Source organism: Anabrus simplex, chromosome 5, assembly GCF_040414725.1.
Source record: "Anabrus simplex isolate iqAnaSimp1 chromosome 5, ASM4041472v1, whole genome shotgun sequence".
Classification (NCBI taxonomy): Eukaryota; Metazoa; Arthropoda; class Insecta; order Orthoptera; family Tettigoniidae; genus Anabrus; species Anabrus simplex.
In genome coordinates, this window is record NC_090269.1 from 353,502,310 (window position 1) to 353,529,031 (window position 26,722).

Sequence of the window (26,722 nt, forward strand, 5' to 3'; positions counted from 1 at the left end):
GGTCAGGCTGAGTACTTCAGACGGTAGAGCGCTGGCCTTCTGAGCAGTGGAGGCGCGTGACTTTCGTCACTGGGGGTTCAACAGAAGGAAAAATACCCCTCAATATCTCCCCTCTCCCCTGTCACCTGTGCCATGACTAAGTTCAGAGAATGGGCATAACGGTGCACATAATGTGCATGCCTAAAATCTTCCCTGATAAGAACTTGCACCCTGAATGGTGACCACTCATTACATTTGCTCCATCGTAACCTTGTGAAATCAACTCTATAATCCACAACTTCGCTCAAAGAAATTTTTAAACACTCTGCTATTGTCTTAGCATCATGACTAGAGGGTAGAGAAAACCCCAGAATCTTTCAACTGGCTTACCGTTGGGAAGAATGATAACAAATTGTGCTGTAGTTGATATATCGGTGGTCTCATCTGCGATTACCGAAATGAAGTGCGCTGTGGTGATTTCTTTTTTTTTTTCTCTCACGACAGATTTCATACATGCACGAAAGCAAATCATTCTGAATGTCTTTCGAGCTGCCTTTGAAAACAGTAGCTTTGGACAGATGGTCTCTTAATGCAACGTCAATTTCAGAACTAAAATTGACGAAGTCTCGAAATATGCCAGGATTCGATGATTCACTTGTTTCGTCATGCCCACGCAATGCCATCTCAAACGCGCCACAGAACTTTACACAGCACATAACGAATTTTCCGTACTTGGTCGTTGTCTCTTTCCACAGACTGCCTGTAAGCACAGTCAAATTACTGACGGTTATCGTGTCTTCCCAGGAGATCGAATTGTAACTGGGCAAGCATAAGAGATTTAGAAATTCTGTGTTTCTTTATTATTTTTTTGGGACAAATATCCTATATCTACCACTCCGACTTTGGTCCAAGTCCCTTCGCTTTCATCACTCATGAATCATAGAAAAGGAAAAGAAATCAACATGTTCGTAATTTCCCACAGATCCACTCGATTCTTTTATACGGTATAAATCCATTCTGAATTTACGCACCATTTCATTACTTTTACTTTTAGGATGCCTCGTTATATCAAGAGCAGGCATTAGGCGTCCGGCATCCTTAATCTTAATCTTAAGTTTACGCTCAAGAGAGAGAGAGAGAGAGAGAGAGAGAGAAGAAAAGTTTGTCTTGTTAAGTATCATATCACTGTTCAAACGCATTATGTAGCTCCTTTACCTTTCCCGGGAACAAAAATTATGGACGCAACTACAGTGCACAAAAATACACACACGGAGAAAATATTGTAACTTCTTTATGTCCTAAAAATTAAGTTTCTGAACGGCACAACAGTGCAGAAAAACACTCACACGCTTGCACAGCGTACAATAATATTACGAATTATGATAACTATTGCAAACTGTTGTAAACACTAGCATCACACTTGAAAAACAGAGTAAACTTTAGGGATGTATGTCCGCAATGTTGGTAACTTAATTTTAAGAACTCCTGTGGCTAGGCAATTAGCGTTTTCTTTGGTATTACATTCCCGCTACTCTTTGCCTCAGTGATTTTTAAGTTAATTTTCCCTCAAAAAAGTAATTATTCCAAAGAAGTCAAATGAACAGATGTTTAGTAAATATTGATGTATTTGGAATTTGGCAGTTTAATGTGACTGCTGGCAGTAATGATGCTCTTCAACACTAGCGCTAATTATGTGCACTATTTTCTGCTACGTAGTTGAATTCCTGTAAGGGCAACAGATGGCAGGCACATACTTACCCCAACACAAGGTCAGTCTAGACAGACCTTGCTCCAACACCCCCCGACAACACGACTAGAGAGAGTGGCATATTGCGCATGCCTAAACCACGGATATCTGTTTCTGCGATATCCTGGTCTTGTCTACGTGCCGGCCGATGTCCCCCCGCACCTCGCCACTCCCTTCGCCCAGGTACGGACGGAGAGATTTCCTTCCAAGGGGGTTCATTCCAGACAAGTATCCAGCCACGGAACGTGCGCAGTTCACATGAATTGAAAGCCAGTACGAGTAGTCTATATTACGGATAGATGGACTAAGCAAGAGCTTCGAGATTGACAAGGGAGTTATGAATATTAATTAGTTGAAAAAAATTTGATATAAACTGGAGGTTCATTGCTCCATTGCGCTATACCAGAAACCGCCACTGCTTCTGAGCTCAGGTTGGCAGGTTCGTACCCGACTCAGTCTAGTAAAATTTGAAGGTGCCGAATACATCAGCCGCGTATCTGTAAATTTACTGGTGCGTAAAAGAACTCCTACAGGAAAAACAAATTCCGACAGTTTGGCGCCTCCGAGAACCGTAAATGTTCAGTGGCGCCTCGTGAGGTACGAATTTATTTAGTTTTGTACTTTAGTTCAGTTCTGCTCTCGTCTGTGTGACCCCCTCAATTCATACCTCATGAGCCGCCACTGCGTTTCGCAGAGAACTTTGCCCCGCGTCTTCAGAAGAAAATATCTTCTGTTCACGACCAAGACTTCCTTAATAAGAACATGTACTGTAGGAAAGCGCCATCTCCCTTACGAGTCAATTATAGCCAACTGGTATGGACTATTTAAATTTAAATTTGGTAACAATTTTTCATGTTTTATCTTAAGTACATTTTCTTCTTTCTTTCTTTCTTTCTTTCTTTCTTAATCTGTTTACTCTCCAGGGTTGGTTTTTCCCTCGGACTCAGCGAGGGATCCCGCCCCTACCACCTCAAGGGCAGTGCCCTGGAGCGTGAGATTTTGGGTCAGGGATACAACTTGAAAGGAGGACCAGTGACCCGTCCAGGCAGCTTCACCTGCTATGTTGAAGATGATCCTTGTTGGGGAATGGGAAGATCGGAAGGGAAAAACAAGGAAGAAGGAAGGAAGGAAGGAAGGAAGGAAGGAAGGAGGGAAGCGGCCGTGGCTTTAAATTAGGTACCATCCCGGCATTTGCCTGGAGAAGAAGTGGTAAACCACTGAAAACCACTTCGAGAATGGCTGAGGTGGGAACCGAACCCTCTCTACTCAGTTGACCTCCCGAGGTGGAGTGGACTTCGTTCCAACCCTTGTGCCACTTTCCGAATTTCGTGGCAGAGCCGGGAATGGAACCCAGGCCTCCGGGGGGTGGCAGCTAATCACACTAACCACTACACCACAGATGCGGACACAAGCAAATTTTAATGCACTTTATCATAACACTTTCTAGAATTAACGTAGAAGTACCGTAATTTGCTTTATTCATTCATGTCCTTAAAACAAGCTTTAAAAACCATTTCTGATGGCATTGTTAAATCATTCAAGTCATTTTGCACTAATACGCACAATATTTAACATAATTTACAAATTTGGTCCATTTTAGCTTATAAATATGATCGTAGAAACATTTCAAAGCATAAGACTTGATTATAGCCAACAAGAAGAGTTACTTTTAGATTAAGTATTCTAAAGCACCAGATTAATATAAAATCTTTAATTTTATAGAAATATAAAATCTGGGGTGTAATGCACCCCGCGCGTGTGTTTGCGTTCTGAACCTTGGCACGAGTGCTTGAGGGTTAAAAGCAGGCAAATGATCACGTATGCGGCTTTTAAATAAGAATGAAATCAATATAATTCACTCAATACCAATTCACTTTTACACGAACTTCTAACTTCTTAGACAAGCTGTCCCTTCTAGGCCTTGGTGATTCGCCACTGGTTAAGGAGTGATATTTGATACACTAGGCTCAGCATTCCTTTCTTGTACTGGGCTATTAATCAAGTTTTTTGAAGTAGATCTTCCCGGATATGTGTCACATTGCTTGAATTATTTAATAAAAGTTATACATTTTTTTTTTTCAGGAACAACTGAAGAACGCCGTACGACAAACAATAGATGCAATGAAGAAGCCGTTCTTGGCGGTCAAAGAATCACTCAAAGAGATAGTTGCCCAGTTGGAGAAGGTCGTCGGCAAATTGAAGGACGCTTTATTGTCAATTAAGCGGATCGTGCTGAATCTTGGTAAGATTCTTCGTTTTAGCAACAAAGAGTTATATTTCTATTTAAGAAGGAATTAATGCCTTAGCTAAATATTTTTATGGATCATTCCATGTTAAGAAACAGTACCGGTATTGCTCTTATAACAGCAAGTTTGCCATATCGAGCGGCTTTGCTCAACAACATCACGGGAAAATGGTGGCACGTACTTATGGTGAAACTCAGTATTTAATTTCAAGATGAAAGGGGAAGAAACTATGCTGAAAATTATTTTTAGGAACTCAAGGGAACGAGGGATTTAGAGGGACTCATTTTGTTTCTCACAGCAATACGGAAAACGGGGGCAAAAATAAAATGCGCTTAAGAAACAACAGCTAAATAACAAAGTAAGGGATAGATAGTCCGTCTCTGTGGTATAGTGGTTAGTGTGATAAGCTGCCACCCCCGGAGGCCCGGGTTCGATTCCCGGCTCAGCCACGAAATTTGAAAAGTGGTACGAGGGCTGGAACGGGGTTCACTCAGCCTTGGGAGGTCAACTGAGTAGAGGTGGGTTCGATTCCCACCTCAGCCATCCTGGAAGTGGTTTTCCGTGGTTTCCCACTTCTCCTCCAGGCAAATGCCGGGATGGTACCTAACTTAAGGCCACGGCCGCTTCCTTCCCTATCCTTTCCAATCTTCCTATCCCCCACCAAGGCCCCTGTTCAGCATAGCAGTTGCGTCCTCCTGAGCAAGGTACTGGTCATTCTCCCCAGTTGTATCCCCGACCAAATGTCTCACGCTCCAGGACACTGCCCTCGAGGCGGTAGAGGTGGGATCCCTCGCTAAGTCCGAGGGAAAAACCAACCCTGGAGGGTAAGCAGATTAAGAAAGAAAGAAAGAAAGAAAGAAAGAAAGAAAGAAAGAAAGAAAGAAAGAAAAGAAAGGGATAGATAAAAATCATAATCTTTTGCCACTACTGGAACCTGCGTGTAAGTGGAATTGCGGAATTGTAAAGTGTGGAATGTGAGGTAAGGAATGTTAAGGACGACACAAACACCCAGTCCCCAAACCAGGGATCATAACAAATTTCTGTATCAGTACAAGTCGAGGTGATCAACATCATCAAAATATTCAGTAACAACTGCTGTACAGTACCGGAATATTAAAACACACACAAATAAATAGATAGCTTCTCTTCAACAGTGATAATCTGCCGGCGATTCACAGCGTAACGGATCACAAATATCATTTTTTTAAATGTTAAGTAGTTATGGTAATAACTCATGAGAAAAACATTGCCACGTCGTTTTTGTTTCTTTCATAATACAGGTGCGGCAGATATACTTGACGAATTTCAAACGTAAATAACTCGGCAACGCAACAAGCCATTTAAAGATTTATTGCACAGTTGGAAAGAGTAGTGTTTGCCGTGTGCGTCACATACATATACACACTAGGTTTTGAAAATAATGTCATCCAAATGCCGACCGTCCTGTTCGATGCACCTCTGAAGCCTCTCCCTTAAGTTCCGCATGACTCGCTTGAGCATGTCTTGTAGTATTGCCTCGATTTCTTCATGAATGGCAGCTTTCAGGTCATGCAGTGTTCACGGCTTTCGTCGGAAGACGCGATCTTTCAAATATCCCCAGAGAAAGAAATCGCACGGGGCGAGGTCAGTGCAACGGGCAGACCATGAAACGTCATCCTGTAAGGAGTCGGCATTTTTGAAATAAGTCTCAATCACAAAACCTCGGTGTTCACCACTCCACGCCATGCTAGCGACTGGGTGACTGACTGATTAGCCCGGACGAGACGATGGACGTGTTCTCCAAGGCCAAGGCCAAGACCGCGCGCACCACGTCTATAACACTAGTTTGAAAGCTGTGACCAAGACGACCATTAGTTCGCTCCAATCTACTGTATGTGACATAAATGGCAAACCTTGCTCTTTTAAACTGATCAACAAAATTGTGAATGGTTTGTTGCGTTGCTCAGTTATTTACGTCTGAAATTCGTCAGGTATTTATGCCGCACCCTGGTATCATATAAAATGCATTATAATATCCCTTAATTACGAAGAATTATGGGTTTCTTAAAAGGGAGTGTTCTCACTCCTTGCACATCCATGGAAGCAATACTGTTTTCTTAACATGGAATGATCTATAGAAAATACGCTGATACACAATGTATTCACCACACAAGTTTTATGCTCCTAATTCGTAGGTAGCCTATTACACTGCAGATATTCACTACCCTTCGCTGTACCACTCAACACAGAATAAATTGCTGACTGGAATGCAAAATACAAACACAAACAGGCTAACTGGGTTATTCAGCAAAATCACGGATAACCAGCAAGCAAAACTGATCTTTCCTGAGGCTAACCGCTTGCTGCCCGAAGGTGCAGTTTAGCATGTGAAGTTCAGGACAAGACCTTTTCTCGTTATCGCACGTTTCCGGACCTGGCCCCTGTGGCGAGGGCTCTTATCTGTGTTGGATATCAGAGGGACGGACTGGGCAAATACACATTTATACAAGAAGAGGAATATTAGAGACTGGAATAAATGATCAGGGGAAATGTTTGATTAAATTTCAAGCTCTTTGAAATAATTTGAAGATTAGGTAAACAACTGATAGGGAATCTGCCAGCTGGGTGACAGCCCTAAATGCAGATCATTGATCTAATGAAAAAACATGATAATGATTGTGGCAGGTTGCCTGATGATATGGGTAAATTACGAAATTAAAATAGAAGAAAGGAATGTTTAATGTCAAGGAAACTGTATGGTGTATTTCCACAAATTAAGTGTCCCATAGCAAACACGTGGTGAGAAGGCCAGCGCCATTTTAACCCAGTGCACCAAAGAGCATAAATATAGTGATTGAGGTTACAAATACCACATACCTGTCTAGGAGTTTTCAGTGCATAAGTGCTTCGATTATCTTTTATTATTTTGTGTGTGTGTTATAGAAAATACTAAATAGTAATGTGTTAATATCGCTAATATAGTGTTACTGATGTGTTACCGAGTTAATATCGCTGGGAAAGCGGCCTCATGGCAGACAGAACTTCAAAAATTTTGCGAGTGCTGTTTTTTGTTTTTGTGAAAGGTATTATTAATATAGACAGCTAAGAGTGAAATATCAAGTGTCAAGTATTGAACAGTATGTGAGTCTAATTAAAGCGCCCCAAAAATTAATGATCCTTGGACTGAGGGATAATGACTGACATTACTCTTATTTTGTCGCTGGTTACTCCAGATATTTACATGGACATAAAATGATGGAACTAGGTGAATGACGGAACCGTGAAGCTAGGTATTAAAAGTTACAAGTGAGCCTAACTCTGATCACAGAGATGAACTAAAATCGACTTTGGAGGTACATTATTCGGCAAATACAGTGCGTAGTGATTCAAAAATTGCATAACAACAGAATAGATAAGAAGTGCTGTATATATGAAATTACTCACAGGCTAAAGAGAGGTTAAGTAGAACAGCGGTAGTAAGAAACAGACTGTGCTAGAGATGGGCACTATCGACTGATAACTATCGAACTAGTCGATAGTTTAAACTATCGTAATAGTCGACTACTTTAAAAAACAAGTCGACTGAATTCAGTCGCATTCCCGCCACGCATCTTTCCACGTTTCACTTCCAGTCAGCACAAAACAAGTCGACTGAATTCAGTCTCCTCTATGACAGCTATGTCATCAGCAAATCTTATTATTTTTATTTCTACTCCATTTATCTTTATCCCTTTCATTTCCTCTTTACATTCCTCAATGACTTTCTCAATATACAGGTTGAACATTAATAGTGAATTAAATTCAGTTAGTACGGAACTGTCCAGTAAGATTGATAGTCAGAGTAAGGAGTTAAATTCAGTAAGTGTTGAATTGTCTAGTAAAATTTATAGTTTAACTGTGAATGGTAGAATAGATGAATCAAACCAGAAGTTTGACTATCAAAGCAAGGACATTCAGAAAGTCAACAATAAGGTAGAAGCTCAGAGCTTGGAACTGACTGAGAAAATTGAATGCCGATTTAATGTAGTTAGGAAGGAATTTGTTGAAAACAGCAAGGAATGTGATAAGAGAATAAAAATAGTGGAAGATAAAGTCGAAGAACTAGATAGAATTAAAACTAATCAGAATGTTTTAGCAAAGCGAATAGATAAGAGACTGAGAAATTGGAGAAAGACCTCAAGTCAGTACAAGGAAATGCCAGGATGGTAGCGGAAGAAGGAATTAAAGCATGTCATGTGAAGTTAAGGCAGGAGATCAGTCAAATCCAAGTAGGTAGCAGTATATGTAGTAGGTACGTATCTGGAACGAAGGACTCAGAATTACCTAAGTTTAATAATTGGCAGTTTAATCCGATGGAATTCTTGAAAACGGTGGAGAAACGGTTTTCCAAGAATCTTGACGATGGTCTGATTGAGTGGAGTATGGTTGTCGAAATGCTGGATGTTGCATTTGTTGGAGAAGCGAGGTCTTTGTTTCAAGTTTATAGCCAGGGTATTTCGAGTTCGGAGGAATTTAGGGAGAGATTTAGTTCTAAATTTTGGAGTGAAGCATTCAGGGAAGGGAAAGAGATCGCGTCCTATTTGGCAAATATAGACCTCAGGAAGGTGTGTCTATGACGGAGTATTTCTTGGTGCATTGTTCAATGGACCAACTACAAATGGTGGCTTGGTCCTCGCTTTCGTTTTCCCACTGTTTTTATTGTTGAGTTTGACTCATCTGTCTAAGATGGAGGTTCCGTCTCTACCATTGGGGTGGACTCATTCGCCAAGATACCGGAATCGAGTATTATTATTATTATTATTATTATTATTATTATTATTATTATTATTATTATTATTATTATTATTATTTACTACCTTCAGTACTGAATTCTAAGTGCAATTAGATATATTATAAGAGTAAGAAGGTCCTAAGTCAATTTACATGTTTGTCAATATTCACAATTTTACTTCACTTTTAAATCTTCTTTTAGTTAATTTCTTGAATTTAAAAGACAAAATCTAGAAAGCCCAGTGTTTTTATTTGAACATCCAATTCTTCATTTAAAAATATAATTTCCAACCACATCTGACAAGTGCACCTACGCTTATAAGCCTAACAGGTGTACCAATCATTCAAGTCCATGTTGGGCAGCCATTTGTAACTTTTTCGTGAATAATAATTAAATAAGAATTATTAACAACTAAAATCAAATATGGATAAAATAAAATACTTAATCGCCTCACGTATGGACGTAAATTGAAATCTAATTCAAAATATATCAATAAATAACTGAACAAATGAATAAGGTAAATTAAATCAAATAAATTAATGAAACTAATTCATAGAAATGTCCGTAGTATGGGCGCCAGAGATTACCAGAATGGATCCCTCGAATTTAGATAGAGCATGATGATTCTTTCTCTCCCAGGGTTCTCACCTTGGTTCATCAATAACTCCACTGATTCGAAAATAACTAACTATATTCTGAATAACATCCGTGCATGAGTACCTCATCAACACACCAAAATATACATATAATACACACACAAAATATTGCTGGAAGACTCCCAGGGTGCGAAATCGCGGGGGGGTGGTGGGGAGGGAGGGAGTTCCCCCACTGACGATTTTATCTCAAAGGTTCCCCCCACTAAAATTGCCCGGGGGGATTCTTTCACTATAAAATAATAAGAAAAATGTAGAACACATACAATTTATTACTAAATATAATGATTTTTACTGTACATATTTTCATAAAAACATCAGCGATAATTCAAATGGCTGCCGGACCTTGACCAATAAAACAACGCAGCAGTGGCAATCCGGCCCTGCAGCCTATTGTTCATGTCTCACGCTGGCAAGTCCATCTGAAACCCGGGCAAAAATGTAAATTACTTGAAGCTCTCCTCCCTTGTCATTGCTGTAAGTAGCTCGAGCTTACACCACTCCTGTATTTCTTGGAGCGGATGTGTTTCCGATAGGTAGCCAATAGGACAATATTCACTTAAGCAGAGTACAAACCGACAAATTTGTTCAGTCAAAACTTAGCCCTGATAGAGGAAGGTTCCACTAATAAAGCAATAAATCAGGACAAATCGCGCCTCGTCCGGCCTTTCTTAAGAAAGCGACAGTCTCTCATAACCTTCTCAGTTGATTGGAATAACGTTCTAATGTTTATCATTCTCTTTAAAGCAACAAAATTCAAACAAAAAGATCTACAATTTATATTTTTCTGGGGAGGTAGGGAGTAATTAAATTACAGGGGAAATTTATACACACAACCCCGCGCGGAATACTGCCTGAAATAAACACTAGTAGTTAAGCCCTATGTTCTTTCTCCTCCCACCATTTCCTTCTGATTTCGCACCCTGAAGACTCCATATTTACATCAACAACAAGGTCGCAGCATACCAAATGTCGCAAAACCGTTACAAGAAGTGCATTTCGAAAAACTCCAAAATATGCCATTACAAAACTGTTGTTAGATCCCAGTTCTTATATGTTGCAGAGACCTTACTGATGAACCAAAAAAACACGTCGTTGACCTACAAACTGTGGAAAAAGTCGAAAGACGTATCTTCCGGAAACTTTGAGAGCCAAGAGTGCTCCCAGATGGAACCTACCGACTGAAAGAGAACTCTGAACTATATCAACAGTTGGAAACGGCTAACATTTAGCATGCGACGTAGGCGACTGACGTTTCGTGGGCACCTTCCGAGAATGGACTACGGCAGGCTTACGAAGAACTTTTCACTCATCAAAAGTTACAAGACTGGAAGCATGTGGCTCAATGAAGTAAAAAAAATACTTATCTTCCACTGGGATTTCCGATACTGATGTCTCAAACCGCTCCATATTTTTTAAAAACGGTAAACTCGTGGTGTTCTCTATCAGTAATGTTGTTAAATCCCGCAACCCTTTTTTCACAGGAGAGGAAGGAAAAACTAACAGCAAGGCGATCAGCGCAATCTACATCGCCTCCGACAAGCTGTTAATTCTAGTACGAGAAAGAGACAGGAGGGAGGATTGAGAGTGATACTCAAGGAAGTATCTGCCTGTTCTCATGATCGGCATGCTACCAGGCCAAATGAAGTGATGAGGTACCAGAGTGGTGTAATCGGGTAGTAATGGTCAGGACAAAACAATATGGCCAGAAATAGAAAAATGCCTACATGTAAAACCTGACATACTGTAGACAGCACATGCAAGGATATGGGCTGAAAAAATCTAGATAACATTTTTAGTTAGGAACAGATATCTTGCACAAGTTAATATCCCATTCCAAGCCGGTCGAGTTATTCGGGTGATCAGTCCTTTTGGGTTCTGCTGTGACTAGCAGTCTTGCCAGTTACCAAGCCATGCCGCGAAAAATCGTAGGACCTGCTGCATAGTTTGATCCCCTTGGGGTCCCTGGTATCCGGTCTACGATCCTCGAAAATGCGGCCACCCCGCCGAAACGGGGACCTATTGGAGGGGGTGGGCACATGGTGACGGGCCTCCTTCCTCTCTGCCCGAGTTATGGCTCTGTAAACTGGGCAATTGCGATGGGAGGCGCATCCCTAGGTGCCGTGTAGGCTGAATGGTGGTGATCACCAGAACAGTGATTGCAGACAATCACTGGAACTAGTTCGGTATGCCTTTTATAAGGAGGGTGGCCTTTCCAGTCAGTTCGGATAAGGCGAAACCACTGGATATCTCTGGAAATCGAAAGATCTGGGTTCCTCTTGCGCCATCAAGAAGGCCTGCGCTGGGATCACGTTTGTGACGTCAGTAGTGGGGCCAAAGGGCTGACCAATGAGCGCTTGACTCGTCTCTGACTGGTTGCTTGTAGCAGAGTGCGTGGACATATCTCGGTGATATCGCTCGCTGTTAGAACTGGCTAGCTGCCCCTAAAAGTCACACTTTAAAATGGCGGACAGCATCACATTATTATTATTATTGTTATTATTATTATTATTATTATTATTATTATTATTATTATTATTATTGGTACCGGCCCCGTGGTGTAGGGGTAATGTACCCGCCTCTTACCCGGAGGCCCCGGGTTCGATTCCCGGCCAGGTCAGCGATTTTTACCTGGAACTGAGGGCTGGTTCGAGGTCCACTCAGCCTACGTGATTAGAATTGAGGAGCTATCTGACGGTGAGATAGCGGCCCCGGTCTATAAAACCAAGAATAACGGCCGAGAGGATTCGTCGTGCTGACCACACGACACCTCGTAATCTGCAGGCCTTCGGGCTGAGCAGCCGGTCGCTTGGTAGGCCAAGGCCCTTCACGGGCTGTAGTGCCATGGGGCTTCGGTTTTTATATTATTATTGTTACCGTGTTTTTGTGGTAGGTAGAGGTGAAAGAAGGTGCGGGGGGTGAACAGGTCTCAGGCTACGAAATTAAAGTGAATTTAAAATTTAACAAGGTTATATTTTCTTAGCGAAAACAAGAAATAACAATAATGGCAGGTACAGAGTAGCAAAACCATTATTCGAGAATGTACAATTACCGAGTTACAGGATTTGGGCTCCGAGAGCCAGACACACAATTCTTGAGCAATTAGCCCAACTTTACGATATACAGAATCCAACAAAGGGGCAGAAGACCCCAATCATGCCCAGGAGCACTTGCTCCAAAGTTACACAGTAAAGCCTGCTCGAGGCACACAGAAATCAAATTTCAAAAGAGCAATACGTTCTCAATGTTCTGGCCTATAAAGGACCACACCAAACTTGACTTTCAAGCTGTCCTCTAAGGACATCAACACAGGGGTAACATACCCAACCTACTGAGGCCTTTTACAGAAACAGGAAAATTACATGGCCTCTAAAATACCAATTTGAGAGGAGGCGATCTGCACTCCTAATACATTTTGTTTAAAACCTACTTGGCACTAGGCCGTTAATGCAAGGGCTAATCCCATACTAAAGAGGTGACTTTAGGATGAAACGAATTACATTACATTAAGGAAGAATTTTGTGAAAAAATAAGTTCACCTCAAAACAATATGAGTGGGAGCTCGAGAGGGTTAAGCACTCTCTATCCCAATATGAAGCTTAAAAGATAGAATAAATACAAAGTGTCTTTACATATTAGGGAAAGTTACATGGTGGAAACGCTTCGGACCCGCCCCGAGAGTTAAACTTCTGAGCTAGCAAGAAAAGAAGTTATTAAATGGCCATTACCTGGTTGTTGAACTGCTGCCCGAAGAAAGAGGCGCTTCCCGCCCCCTGATATGTACTTTACACACTGAAAGATGGTACAGAAGTGGCGCAGAGACCCTAAAATCAGCAGTTTATATACTCTCGCGGAAAGTTCGAGGCGTTTCAGGAAAGAAAACACCCGCCCACAATCATTTATTGGTTAGGGATAAGCAGCATATTCAAGTTGGGGGAAGATACATCAGATTGGTCAGAAATAAATTAAAGAAATTCGGGATTGGCTAAATACAAAACAAGGGGAAAGAGAGGGGTATACAGCCAACTTAAACAATAACAGAAAGAAATTTAACAAGAAACAAACTTTTGAAATAAAAATTTCTCCAAAAAACAGTTCTTTCACTTCGCACTAGGGTGCACTATTGTTGATCTTCAGTAGTGTCCTCTAGAAGAGAAAGTTCACACTTCTTACAATAGGGAAACAAAAATGCGTCGAAAACGACTTAGTTCAGAAACTACAAAATCTCCAAGTGGTGACATCTTTTGAGAAACTTGAAAATTAACACCTTAAATAAAGTTCAGACTTCCTCCGCCAGAGGAGTTTCAATTGGCGCAAATTTTAAATAAGCGGCGGGGAGGTGTACCGCCCGGTACAATTATTATTATTATTATTATTATTATTATTATTATTATTATTATTATTATTATTATTATTATTCCAGGGTTATCCGTGGAACGCAGAGAGGTGACAGAAGGTGTGGGCTTGAATAGGTCTATCTACGATATCAAAGAGACCAGAACGACGGACTGACTAAAGTGATCCTATGTGGAAAAGAAGAAGAAGAAAAGTTATATTTCTTTTCAGATCACAAACTTAACAGAATTCTTCACTATGTGAAGGAACAAAATGTCAGGTACAAGATAGCAAACCAAAATAGAAACCCAATGTGTTGGAAATACAAGTTTTGAGCTTCCAGCTCCAATTTACAAGCTTACAACGTCGCAAATATTGCGTTTAAGATAAGGAGAAAAATCTCCCAAGACAAAATTCAAGAGCTCATTGCTCCAACGGTTACAAGTACAGCTTTCCAAAGGCCTCACTCAATAGTACACAGAGATCTCTTATATAACCACGAAAGACCTTACATGCTCTACTTATAAGTTTACATAAAGGATAGAATTACATTACTCGGCCTCTCTAGGCACCACCTACAATTACAGTACCATGTGGTTTACACAGGGATATCTGTACCCATGTTACTGGGCTTTCGTTAAAAGAAAGAACAGGTTAATATTACTGGTCCAACTCAAAATGTATGGAGGTGTACACTTGCGCTCCTTGAGAGCCAAGTTTTAAAACCCTACTTGGGCTTGCGGCCCGATGATACAGAGGCTAATCCCACACTACTGAGGTGACTAGAAGGAAGGTTAATTAATGTTTTACCGGAAGAAAAACAGTTACAAAATCGTAGTCACCTCCAGATAAATTGAAGGGGAACTCGAGAGGGTAACACACTCTCTATCCCAGAGTTACAGTGTAAGTCTTTATTAAATTTTACATTAGCTGAAGGAAAGTTTACATTTTAGAAAATAGATGGTTACATAGTTAAAGATTAGAACCTTCCCCTCGGGTGAGTTTGCGGAGATAGCTACAGAAATAGAAAACTGGTGGCCATTACCTGGGCTGATGGTCTGCCTGCCGAAGAATGCGGAACTCCGCCTCCTCTCGTAACACACATCCCAGGGGCTCTGAACTTTGGAGCGTGGATTGGCGACCGCGAGGCCCTGAGCTGAGTCCTGGAATTGCTTCTACTTACTTGTGCCAGGCTCCTCACTTTCATCTATCCTATCCGACCTCTCTTGGTCAACTCTTGTTCTTTTCCGACCCCGACGGTATTACGTATGGAGGCCTAGGGAGTCTTTCATTCTCATGCCCTTCGTGGCCCGTGTCTTCCTTTGGCCGATAACTTCATTTTTCGAAGTGTCCGACCCCTTCCATTTTTTCCCTCTGATTAGTGTTATATAGAGGATGGTTGCCTAGTTATACTTCCTCTTAAAACAATAATCACCGCCACCACCACCACCACCACCATCATCTCTTGACACACACACTCAGACTTTCGACGATCTATAAGACAAGGTAGCTTAAATAGCAGCTTAAATGCCCGAGAGGAGGGTTCGAGAAGACTCTGGACTAAATCCGGACACACCCTCTCATTTTTACTGGCAGAATATAAAGCTACAAGAAGCCTACGATTGGCCGAAAAATAAATACAGAAGATTTCTCATTGGCCAGACTCAAAAGCTGGCGGGATGAGAAGGAAGTGTTGCAAACCCTGAAGTACCAAAATAAATTAAAGTTAATTCAGTTGCGAAAACTTATAAACACAAAACTTCTTTAAATCATTAATTCTTCCACCTTGCACCAGAGTGCATGACCTCAGTTTTCTGTAGAGACATCTCTGGAGAAAAGTTCAAACTTCTTGATGAACACCAAAACAAAACAAAACAAAACAAAACAAAACAAAACAAAGAAATCCTTCAGTTTAGAAAACTCCAAAATACATTACTCAATTATTCAGTAGTGACATCTTCTGATCAATGTCCCAACTTTATGTATTAGAAGTTTCACGTTTTGTTCAGTAGATAGCGTTCCTTAGGGCGCTTCTTTTAAATGTGTGGGGTTGAGGTGTACCTCCTGGTACAATTATTATTATTATTATTATTATTATTATTATTATTATTATTATTATTATTATTATTATTATTAACCTGCTAATTGCGTTCAGAACTTCAGATAACAGTGCAGATTACAACAAAGAGGATAGCAGGTAAGCGACATTCATGTGCTATTCATAGAAGATAACAAGACAAATGCTTGAAGAGGGTGATCGAACTGCTTGAAGACATGCCATAACTCGTGTGCCAGTTTCCTGATCTAAAGTAAACTGAAAGTAAAATAAAGACTACTCGTCATGGGTATTTCCTTCTTATACACGCGAATGGCTCATAAACATATAATTCCACTCTTATTTCACGGAAACACATACATGTCTTTTATACTCAATTTCACATTTCATCATCGAATATAATACCACGATGATACACTTAATGGTCTTTTAAACGCCAAATACACTTACTATTGCACAGTGGTTAATTTGCTAGCCGAACAGTTGGATGAACTCTCCCAGAAAAAATAGGCTTTTACATAACAATGATAAAGATGCCTTTCTATAGGTCTAACTAAGATTATAGAGGTTGTGAAACAAAGCAGAGGGATTTAAACAAATGTATTCTATTAAACTTAATCTGAATATGTTTACATCCATCAGGTTTACCTTAATAAATTGGCCCTTTTAATACCCATCATCATCATCACCATCATCATCATTTCCCTTTATCCAGCTGTAGCCGGCTAGGGGCAAATATGGTTCCTCTCCACTTTTTTCGTTCTTTCCACCACTCCTCCTCCAACACTGTGTCCCAGTCCAGGTTTCTTTCTATAATGCTGCGTTGGATGGTATCCTTCCATCTCCATCGTGGTCGTCCACGGCCTCTCCTTCCTTGGATTTGCATTTCCATCACCTATTTTGGCATTCTTTCGTCACTCATTCGCTTTATGTGCCCAAACCATCTTAGTCGGCTCTTCTCTATTCTATCATTCATTTTTTCCACTCCCATTTCTTCCCGGATGTTTTCATTCCTTATTTTGTCTCTTCTACTCTTCTGTATCATACTCCTCAAGAACTTCATTTCGGCTGCCTGTATTCGACTCTCATCCTTCTTTGTCATTGTCCAAGTTTCTGCTCCGTAAGTTGTTATGGGTACGTAATACATCTTGTACATAGTATCCTTTGCTTCCGTTGGCACATCTTTGTCCCATAACATATTTCTTACACTATGATAGAAACAACTTCCAGCTTGAATCCTTTTACTAATCTCAGCATCCAGTCGAGCATTCTCCATTAATTCATTCCCCAGGTATTTAAACGTTTCCACTACTTCCAGGGGCTTATCTGCAAGTCTAATCTGACCTTTCCCTTCTTTCTCCCCTGTAGTCATAACAAGAGTTTTACTCTTTTCTACACTTATTTTCAATCCACATTCTTCGAACTTCCCATTCACCACATTCAACTGTTCTTGAACCTTCCTGTCGTCTTCTCCCCAAATCACAATATCATCTGCAAATAACATCATGTTCATTTCTCTTCCTCCATATTCTGCTTTTGCTGTTCTCATGATGTCATCCATTACAATTGTAAACAGGATTGGTGATAGAACACTTCCCAATTCATTTTATATTTTATTCTTTCTTTCTTTCTTTCTTTCTTTCTTTCTTTCTTTCTTTCTTTCTTTCTTTCTTTCTTTCTTTCTTTCTTCCTTGAAAATTCAAGATACTTTATGATGCCCTTTGTTTGATTTTTATATAGATCAACAGATAAAAATACACCCACAACAACCGGCTCGCGTCACGTAGCTTTCAGCTTGCATTTTGGAGATAGTGGGCTTGAACCGCACTTTTGGCAGCCCTGAAAACGGCTTCCAATAGTTTCCCTTTTTCACACCAGGCAAATGGTGGGGCCACGGTCACTTTCTTCCCACTCCTAGCCCTTTCCTATTAAATCGTCACCATAAGATGTATCTGTGTACGTGCGACGTCAACCGGAGTATTAAGAAAGAACGCTCGTAACATGCAAAATTTACACAAATTTACAACGAATCTAATCCATGGTTCGGGTGGATGTGTCTGTCCCTCTGACGCTCCTTACTTTTGGTGTCCGTCGCCAAATTTTCCAGTAGGTGAGGGAACGCCGAAAATAAGTGGAGAATCTGCATTAACCCAGAAATTAGGCACTGCTTTAATAGCTTTTTACCACATTTCGTTTTTATCGCAATTTTTAAAATCTGCCATTTCTAGTGATAAGCTATTGTCTAATGCCATATATTCACATTTTTTATCCTCTTTCAGTAAAAATTATCAAGACTGCAGCGTCGTGGCTCGCTTCTATCTTCCTCATATGCAGCAAGAAACTAGGAACACCGTTCGAACGCTGCTCGCGTGTCTTTGAAAACTCCGTGGCAGACTGCAGGGCCGCTCTTGGGCCCTTATTTAACTGGTTATGTTCTATTGTCTACGTAACCTCCTTCGTTTGCTATGTACTCAAAATATTTGATCTCATCTGCATGCTTATAGACTTCATTAAGACCACTATTGTAGGAGTGGTTACGAGAAGTAAGTACACTTATCAAATTCACTATATTACAAAATAGTTGTTTTCAGAGGTAGCCGAGGGTATACGTGGGTATATGTTTAACTTCATTCAGTAGAGTGTACGTTCTGATTTTTTTTTTTTTGGCATATATTTTCTGCTTTGCTTTATTGATCTAATTTAATTTCACTGTTCTTCCACTAAGTTTTAGTTCCTACTCAAGCATTACCTCATCATAATCATGAACTTTGTTAACATGTGTAGCAGATTTCTCTCGCGATTTGTTGAATAAGATGTGAACTGATGTTTGCTTTCGGGCGTGTTCCATCAAAATATCTAACATTGGTATATTGATCAGTTCCTTGTGGCTCTGGGTTGAGCTATCAACTTTACATCAAAATGTGAATTATTTTTTGAATTTTCATCACTGTCCTGTAGAGTCTTACGCTTTTAGTAACAATTCCTTTGGAACTGAAAACAACAATACGCTGTTTAGCAACGAGATAAATGGATCGTTGCTTGAAAATGGGTAGTTTGAGTTTTAAAATCTGAAAACCAAGATAGTGATACTGAAGAGTAAGCCGTCAGAAGGAGTGCAGTTTATCAATTTGTAAATTGTTTCTAGTCTGGAGGTATTATGGAGTCCGCCTCTGTGGTGTAGTGGTTAGTGTGATTAGCTGCCACCCCCGGAGGCCCGGGTTCGATTCCCGGCACTGCCACGAAAATTAAAAAGTGGTACGAGGGCTGGAACGGGGTCCACTCAACCTCGGGAGGTCAACTGAGTAGAGTTGGGTTCGATTCCCACCTCACCCATCCTGGAAGTGGTTTTCCGTGGTTTTCCACTTCTCCTCCAGGCAAATGCCGGGATGGTACCTAACTTAAGGCCACGGCCGCTTCCTTCCCTCGTCCTTGTCTATCCCATCCCATCTTCCCATCCCCCACCAAGGCCCCTGTTCAGCATAGCAGGTGAGGCCACCTGGGCGAGGTACTGGTCATTCTCCCCCATTTCATCCCCGACCCAATGTCTTACGCTCCAGGACACTGCCCTTGTAGCGGTAGAGGTGGGATTCCTCGCTGAGTCCGAGTGAAAAACCAACCCTGGAGGGTAAGCAGATTAAGAAAGAAAGAAAGAAAGAAGGTATTATGGAGTGTTTTTATTAGATAGCTGGAATGTGCTGTCGTAGAAGATTACTGTATAAACATTTTTTTTTTGCTAGTTGCTTTACGTCGCACCGACACAGGTAGGTCTTATGGCGACGATGGGACAAGGAAGGGCTAGGAATGGGAAGGAAGCGGCCGTGGCCTTAATTAAGGTACAGCCCCAGTATTTGCTTGGTGTGAAAATGGGAAACCACGGAAAACCATTTTCAGGGCTGCCGACAGTGGGGTTCGAACCTACTATCTCCCGAATACTGGATACTGGCCGCACTTAAGCGACTGCAGCTATCGAGCTCGGTACTGTATAAACAAAATATCTGTTTAAATGTGTACATTATATTATTGTTCCATCGTAAAGTGTCTTCTGTTCCTGTGTACCACGTTTGTTTCATTTTACGCTAAATCAGTTGTTTATGAAGCACCAACTACCAATTTTAGGGACAGTAAAGATCTGAAAATGGGGATTAATCATGGCCTAACGTTATAGTATACCCTGTAAACATTTTGGGACTACAGCCCTGGTTATTTTTCGTCTTCACCAATTTTGTGTTCTGAATGCTGTAGATAGTAAGCTTTTGCTTAGTATAAAAAGATATGCACTCATATGTTGAAACAATACTTATCGGTACACTTTATTATAGGCCTATACAACACGAGGATGTGAATAGACACAATCAAATAATATGCGCACCACACAAGGAACAATCTAACGCAAGCAAATGCATTTGTTAGATTAAAAGTAAAGTTCTAAGGATGTAGGTTTGACACTTGTCCTGCATTTCAGGCAACAATTACGTGTCCTATACTATCTGTTTCTGTCCTTTATTTTTTTAGTATCAAAATTTAATAAGGGTACGTGATTCAGAAAAGAGAAATTGGAGTATAGTTACACGAACTTTTTGATAAAGTTCTAAAATTTCTTCTCCAGTCCTATGATTTACCCGGAGAAGTGTTGGAGCAAAGCCACACGTGTTCAGTTCAAAGAAAAACATTAATTTTCCTTGTCTGGAAGGTGCAGACGAATGTCTTCAGTTATCCGGGGAAACCAATGTGGAAGAGCTCTATGAAGAGTCCAGCATTTTGGAGACATCTCTTCGTACATCGGAAAAAGTAGTGAAGATGCATTGAGGAAAATATCTACAGTGTACATAAGCACAGAGGACGTAGCTTATGCAGTATCTTTATCGGTCACCAAACATTTCAAGCAAAAACCAGTCACTTCAGTTCGTAAAACGGTCTCCCTTAGAATTTCAATACTTTACTTTCATTATCATATATTCTGAGCTTTAGTCCTTTGAAAAATTAGCAACTACTATACTAAAACCTTTCTGTTATATGATGTGACATACATTCTCGTCACTAAGTATGAAGAACATTCAATCAAATTTCTGGACATATTTCCGTTTAAAGTTCATGAAATATTTGGAATCTGGTCAACAAAGTTGTATGTAACTAGTAATGAAATGCGAGTCCGGCTTAAGCCACGAAGGAGAGCGGACGCATTGAGTGGAGGGGCCCGGGAGTGGGAGTAAGGAGTGAGTGCTGAGTGCAGGAAGGTTGTGAGGAGTGTGACGACAATGATTGGAGTGGATCAATACAGGGCGGCTATAGGAGGATGGCAGAGGAGAATGAAGAAAGAAGAAGTAAAATTAGCTGGGTGTAAAGTGGATTTGGTGATTAAAGGAGAATTAGTGCTAACAGCGGCGGTGGTTATAATATTGCTATTGATTGGAGGGGTCGAGCCGAACCCAGGCCCGACAACTAGTGGAAATGAGGGAAGGGAAGACATGGAAGAATTCAAAAGACTGGTAAAGGAGGTGATGGAAGAAGTGTGCCCCTTTGAGCAAATTAAGAATATCATCAAAGAACAAACCAGGGAGTTTGGTAAAATGAAGGTATGGTTACGAGAAAGTGAGAAAGAACGACGAAGAAGTGGCAATATTAAGAGAAAGAATAGGACGATTGGAATAGGACGTTGAAATTGAAAGCAGAAGTGAATGCCAATACGTTAAATCACAGGAAGAAGTGCCTATTTATATATGGGGTGCCTGAGGAGTTGAGAGAAGACAAAGTACTTACTACTTATAAAGTAGTGGACTTAATACAGGGGAAATTGAAACTTAATTTTAGCGAAGTGGACATAGACGATGTGCAGAGAGTGGGAAGAACTAGGGGCAACAGGCCTATCAAAGTAGAACTGTTTTCTACGTTGATGGCTGATGCTGTGATAGGCAATGCGAATAATGTGCAGAGAGAGAAAATATGGATCAGGAGAGACGTGGGTCGGGAGGCGATTAGGAATGAGAAAATACTCAGAAAACACAAGATACGTGCGATAAATCAAGGGCTGAGAGCAACCATAAAAGGACAAGAACTAGTGGTATCAGGCAGAAATTGGAAGAGAAACTGGTCTGTGAATAGACTGATCGACTTAGAAATGAAGATAAAAAAGACGAAGAAAAAGTGAGTAGTGCAACGAAAGGTCAGGAAGTGAGGCGAGATAATAGTAATAGTGTACTGTGTGAAGAGGGTCAGAGAGAGATGCCAAGTGAAAATGTGATCATAAGCAGTGAAGAAGTTCAGGAAGAGATGACAAGTGAAAAGGTGACCATAAGAAGTGAAGAAGAAAGGCAGGGGAGTGAAAGCAGTGAAGTAAGGGCAGGGCAGGGTAAAAAGGTGACGTCAGAGGCAACCGGGGGTTGTCTCAATCTGAGTTGGGAAAGAGGCAAGGGCAGAAAATTTACGGAGATGATGAGAGCTGAAGTTGGAGGCAAAGGTACACAACAGAGTGAAGATAGTGATGAATTGGCGGCTAAGAGAGGTGGTAGAGGAGCAGGAAGGTATAGAAATCTGACTGACATGTGGGGTACAGGTAGAAATGAGAGGGGTGTAGCCACTAGAAGTAAAAAACAATAGTTTAGTGAATAGTGAAGATAGAGATTGTTAGATGTAAGAATGTAGTGTTGAGTAGAGGTGTTATTTGGTAAATATGTGGATGCAATAGTATTTGTGTGTGGTATGAGATTGAGAGGTGTTATATGAAGAGATGTGTTGGTATTGAATGGTAGTTTTAATAGCTTTTGTGTTTGGTATGATGTTTATTTGATGCTAAATAAGTGAGTGTTGAGAGGGAGCAGAGTTTTGTGTGGTGGAGTTTGAAATGTGGTGTTGGTGAAGAGATGGTATATGAGTGTTAGTATTTTATGTAGAGTATGGATTGGTATTGAATTAGATATGTCGGAATGTAGTGTGGAGAAGTGGTGTCATTTGGTATATTTAGGTTGGGATATGCTGAAATGTGGTGCTGGAGAAGTATAGAAATATGGTGGTGTATTTATTGTTGTAATAAATGATTAAAGAGTGAAGTTAAAGTATTAACTGAGAGGTGAGGGTAGATGTGTGGTAAGATGAAATGATGTGTGAGAAAAGTAGGGTGTGAAGTTATGGAGGACTATGGTTGAAATGTGGTGAGAAGTGGTGTTATTTTGTAAATCTTAGATTTTGTAAATTTTGATTTGGTGATGTATTGTGGAAGGTATATGAGGTGGATCTGAAATGGAAATTGTGGGTAAGAGGTGGTATCTGAATCCGGGAGCTTGTATGTAGATGGTTTATTTATCGCTGAATTATTTTAGAGTTGGGAAGTGGTATTATTGTATTTGTGTTTGGTATTAGTAAGTTGATGTAATCGGATCATTGATTACTGAATTCGGGAGACTGAGAGGTGGTATATGAGGTAATGTGTTGGTATTAAATGGTAGTTGTATTGATGAATGTTTGGAGTTGTAGAGGTGATTTTATCATCTATTGAAATGAAATGTGGTGTGGGAGAAGTGTTGGTATACGAGTGTTTGGTTTTTGGATTTTGTAGGCGAAGATGGTTTGGTATTGAGATGGTTTTATTTATTGCTGAAATTTTTGGAGTTGGGAGGTGGTATTATTGCCTTTGTGTTTGGTATGAGTGCTGAAATTTTTGGAGTTGGAGAGGTGATTGTATTAAGTGGTGTCATTTTGTAAATTTTGGTTTGGTGGCGTGTGTTGTATTATTTTTCTATACTTTTTCGGTACAGTAGGTGGAGTTTGTAAGAGTAAAGGCGGGTTGGTGAATGTAGTGTATGGTGGATTGGAATGCAATTGTGGATTGTGGGTTGTTATGGTTTGGACAGAGAGTAAGCTAGAGAACAATGAAGATAACGTATGTGCTGAATGCACAAGGACACGTAATGAGTGATGGTTGCGATAGCAAATGTAATGCTGAGCGTGGCTTGGGTTTTAAATGAGATCAAGCATGAGTAAATAAGGATAAGTTGCAACACGAGCGGTATTAATGTGTTGAAAGAAAAGTGGTATTTATGGGTTAGAGAATATAGGAGTCGAGTACTTAGTTAAGTATGTGGAGTTGGGTAATGATATGGGATTGCATGAAGGCAAGGTCTTTCTGTTTGTGTTAGAGTTGGTTGGAATGCAAGTGCTGAAATGCTGAGTATTGTTGTTTGGAGTATTGATTAGGTGTAGGTCAGGAACTATAATGTGACGCAAGTGCAGAGCGCAATAAGGACACTTGATGAGCATGTTTGAACGGAATGAGGGGCATGGCACGAGGTTCTGAGGATGACTGCTGTGGTGACTCTATTTTGGGGGTTTTACGTTTCCGGAGTATCCAACGAACCTCATGGCATGCCCAGGGGATACGGTAATTTCTTTCCTTACCCTTTTTCATATTAGGGCACGTGCTTTTTTCTCACCATTCATGCATATTAGCAGGGAGTAAGGGAGGATGGTCAAATGAGAAAGACGGGGTGGGTAAGGCCCACTCCAAATAAGCCAAGGAAGGGAAGAATACGATTGGTTGGATAGGGAAGGAGAGAGGATCCAGTTAGATGTGGACCGTCGTAATGGATTGGTGAGAAGAAAACACACTGTCATCTGGTAGGATGGTTGGGGTTTTCCTTAGGGCCCCACAGTTAAGGCCGGCCGTGTCATCATGGGGAAGGCGGCCTTCTTCTCACCAGGGGGATGACACGGTCGGACGGTAGCAGCAGTCAGCTAAATTTGTATTATTGTTGTGAACGTGGTGGCTTAGGTTGGATTATTTTATTGTGAACATGTATTTGGGGCTGAACGCCTGTTATGTTCATGAATAAATACAATAAATACAATACAATAGTAATGAAATGAAATGTCGTATGGCTTTAGTGCCGGGATATCCCAGGACGGGTTCGGCTCGCCAGGTGCAGGTCTTTCTATTTGACGCCTGCAGGCGACATGCGAGTCGTGATGAGGATGAAATGATGATGAAGACAACACATACACCCAGCCCCCGTGCCATTGGAATTAACCAATTAAGATTAAAATCCCCGACCCGGACGGGAATCGAACCCGGGACCCTCTGAACCGAAGGCCAGTACGCTGACCGTTCAGCTAACGAGTCGGACATGTAACCAGTGCTGTACGTCGTTACAAAATAATTCCGTTTTCATTTTATCGCATACCGTAACCTATCCTTACCTATGCGAGAAGATACATTTTGTTATGCTTGTTTTTGCGTTGGAGATCTTTAAGCAGTTCCCATTACATTTAGGAAAGAACTAGGGCAGAGTGTTATCCAAGAAATAGCTTAAGACACATGTTCAGGAAAGCAGAAGGGATGGAATCGGGTAAGAGGAAGGTGATACTTTTCCACGTTGGCACCATCAACATAAGCAAGAATAGGGCAAAACATAATCGGGGATGTATGGTATTTGGTTACACCAGCGCGGGAGAAGATTAAGGGAGCAGAGATTGTTATTAATGGGATTGAGTGCATGAGGGATACTGACTGGATTGTCCTCGGAGATTTAAATCAGAATCCGGAGTGGGTATGTGGGAAATTGAATGCGAGATTTGTAGATCCTAATGGGTGGGCAGAAGATAGGGATCTACGCTTAGATGGCCTTCACTTGATCCGAAATTGTATATGATGAGAGTATAGGAAGCTGGAACTCAATCAAGTATGAAATAAAACTGTTAATGTTAAAACTGTAGAGGTATCGTAAGGAAATCTTGTTCACCGTGCTAATAACTAACGTTAATCACCTGCTTGGATAGTTAACTGATTCATATCTTTTGATGACAAAACACCACATTTTTTACGACAGTTATAAGAAAATCTTTGACATTTCTTACGAACTTAATAGTTTACTTACTTAATTTCTCCCTTCGACCTACAACTACTTCTTGTTTATTTGCGGATGTTCTATGATCTGAAGGAATAAGGATTCGAATTGTCTTCCACGCCACGGAATTCATCATCGCCACCACCACACCCAATATCATCTCCACCACCACCGACACAACCACCAACGACGACTCCATCATCGCGACACCACTAACAACTCAGCCGTCATCGGCTTCATCATCACCTTCAACGCGTCTTCAAACACGACCGAAAAACAAAGACATGCTATACGAGTTCGCACACAAATGTATCCTGTCAACAAATGAGAAATACTATTAAAATGGAGAACATTGATAATCTCGCACATTTTCGATGACTGCTACTAATGGGGTCCATCTGCACAGTTTTCTTTGTACTGTTATAGCTTCACAGTAGCGGTGATTGGGAATTAGAAGTGGGGGCAACAATTTATTGACAACGAAAAGTACCGGGAAGGGGCGCGGGGGTAGACAACAACATTGATAAAAAATTGTACAATATGGTGAGTTTTTGATGCTGTCTGAGCGAATTTCTACAGAGAAGTCCAGGTTGGCAATTAACCAGCTTAAGTGAGGTAATAATAGTTTTTTTAGCTTTTGATTCAATACCATAAAATAAACGTTCACCAAAGAAACAATTAGTCATGCGTTACAATTAAACAGAAGTACGGCGTGATTATACAATTAAAAGTAATTTAGTATTTAACTACATACTAACAAATTAACCTGCACTAGGTAAAACTACACAGACATATTAACTGAATGAGGCTGCCATACTGACGAATGCGAGCGGCAAGCGGGTGAATCATACATCATTGCCTATGACCTTAGAAAAACATAGGGCCTATCCCTGCTTTCCTTCTTCACAACACATGCTAGAAGTGTGATTACTATCTGATGGTACAAATCTGCGCGAAGGCTCGCCCTTCGAGGGGAATGTAGGGGAAGGTAGGCAGTGGAGAGGTTGCCTACTACTAAGCTATTGGGAGCGAAATGAAGCCTTGTCACCCTAACGTATTCACCAGGAGCCGATGTGAATATTTCGGTAGCAACTTGCACTCGCTGACGAGTATGATTGTCTTC

At 40.8% G+C, this 26,722-nt stretch overlaps 1 protein-coding gene across 1 annotated transcript in view; it reads left to right on the forward strand.

Annotated features, from left to right (window-relative positions):
* Positions 1 to 26,722, forward strand: part of LOC136874534 (DC-STAMP domain-containing protein 2-like) — a 168,678-nt gene that overhangs the window by 38,250 nt on the left and 103,706 nt on the right. The window contains exons 5-6 of the mRNA XM_068227832.1: positions 3,809 to 3,968; positions 18,046 to 18,309. Coding sequence (XP_068083933.1) covers positions 3,809 to 3,968; positions 18,046 to 18,309 — 424 coding nt within the window. The remainder of the gene's footprint in view (positions 1 to 3,808; positions 3,969 to 18,045; positions 18,310 to 26,722) is intronic.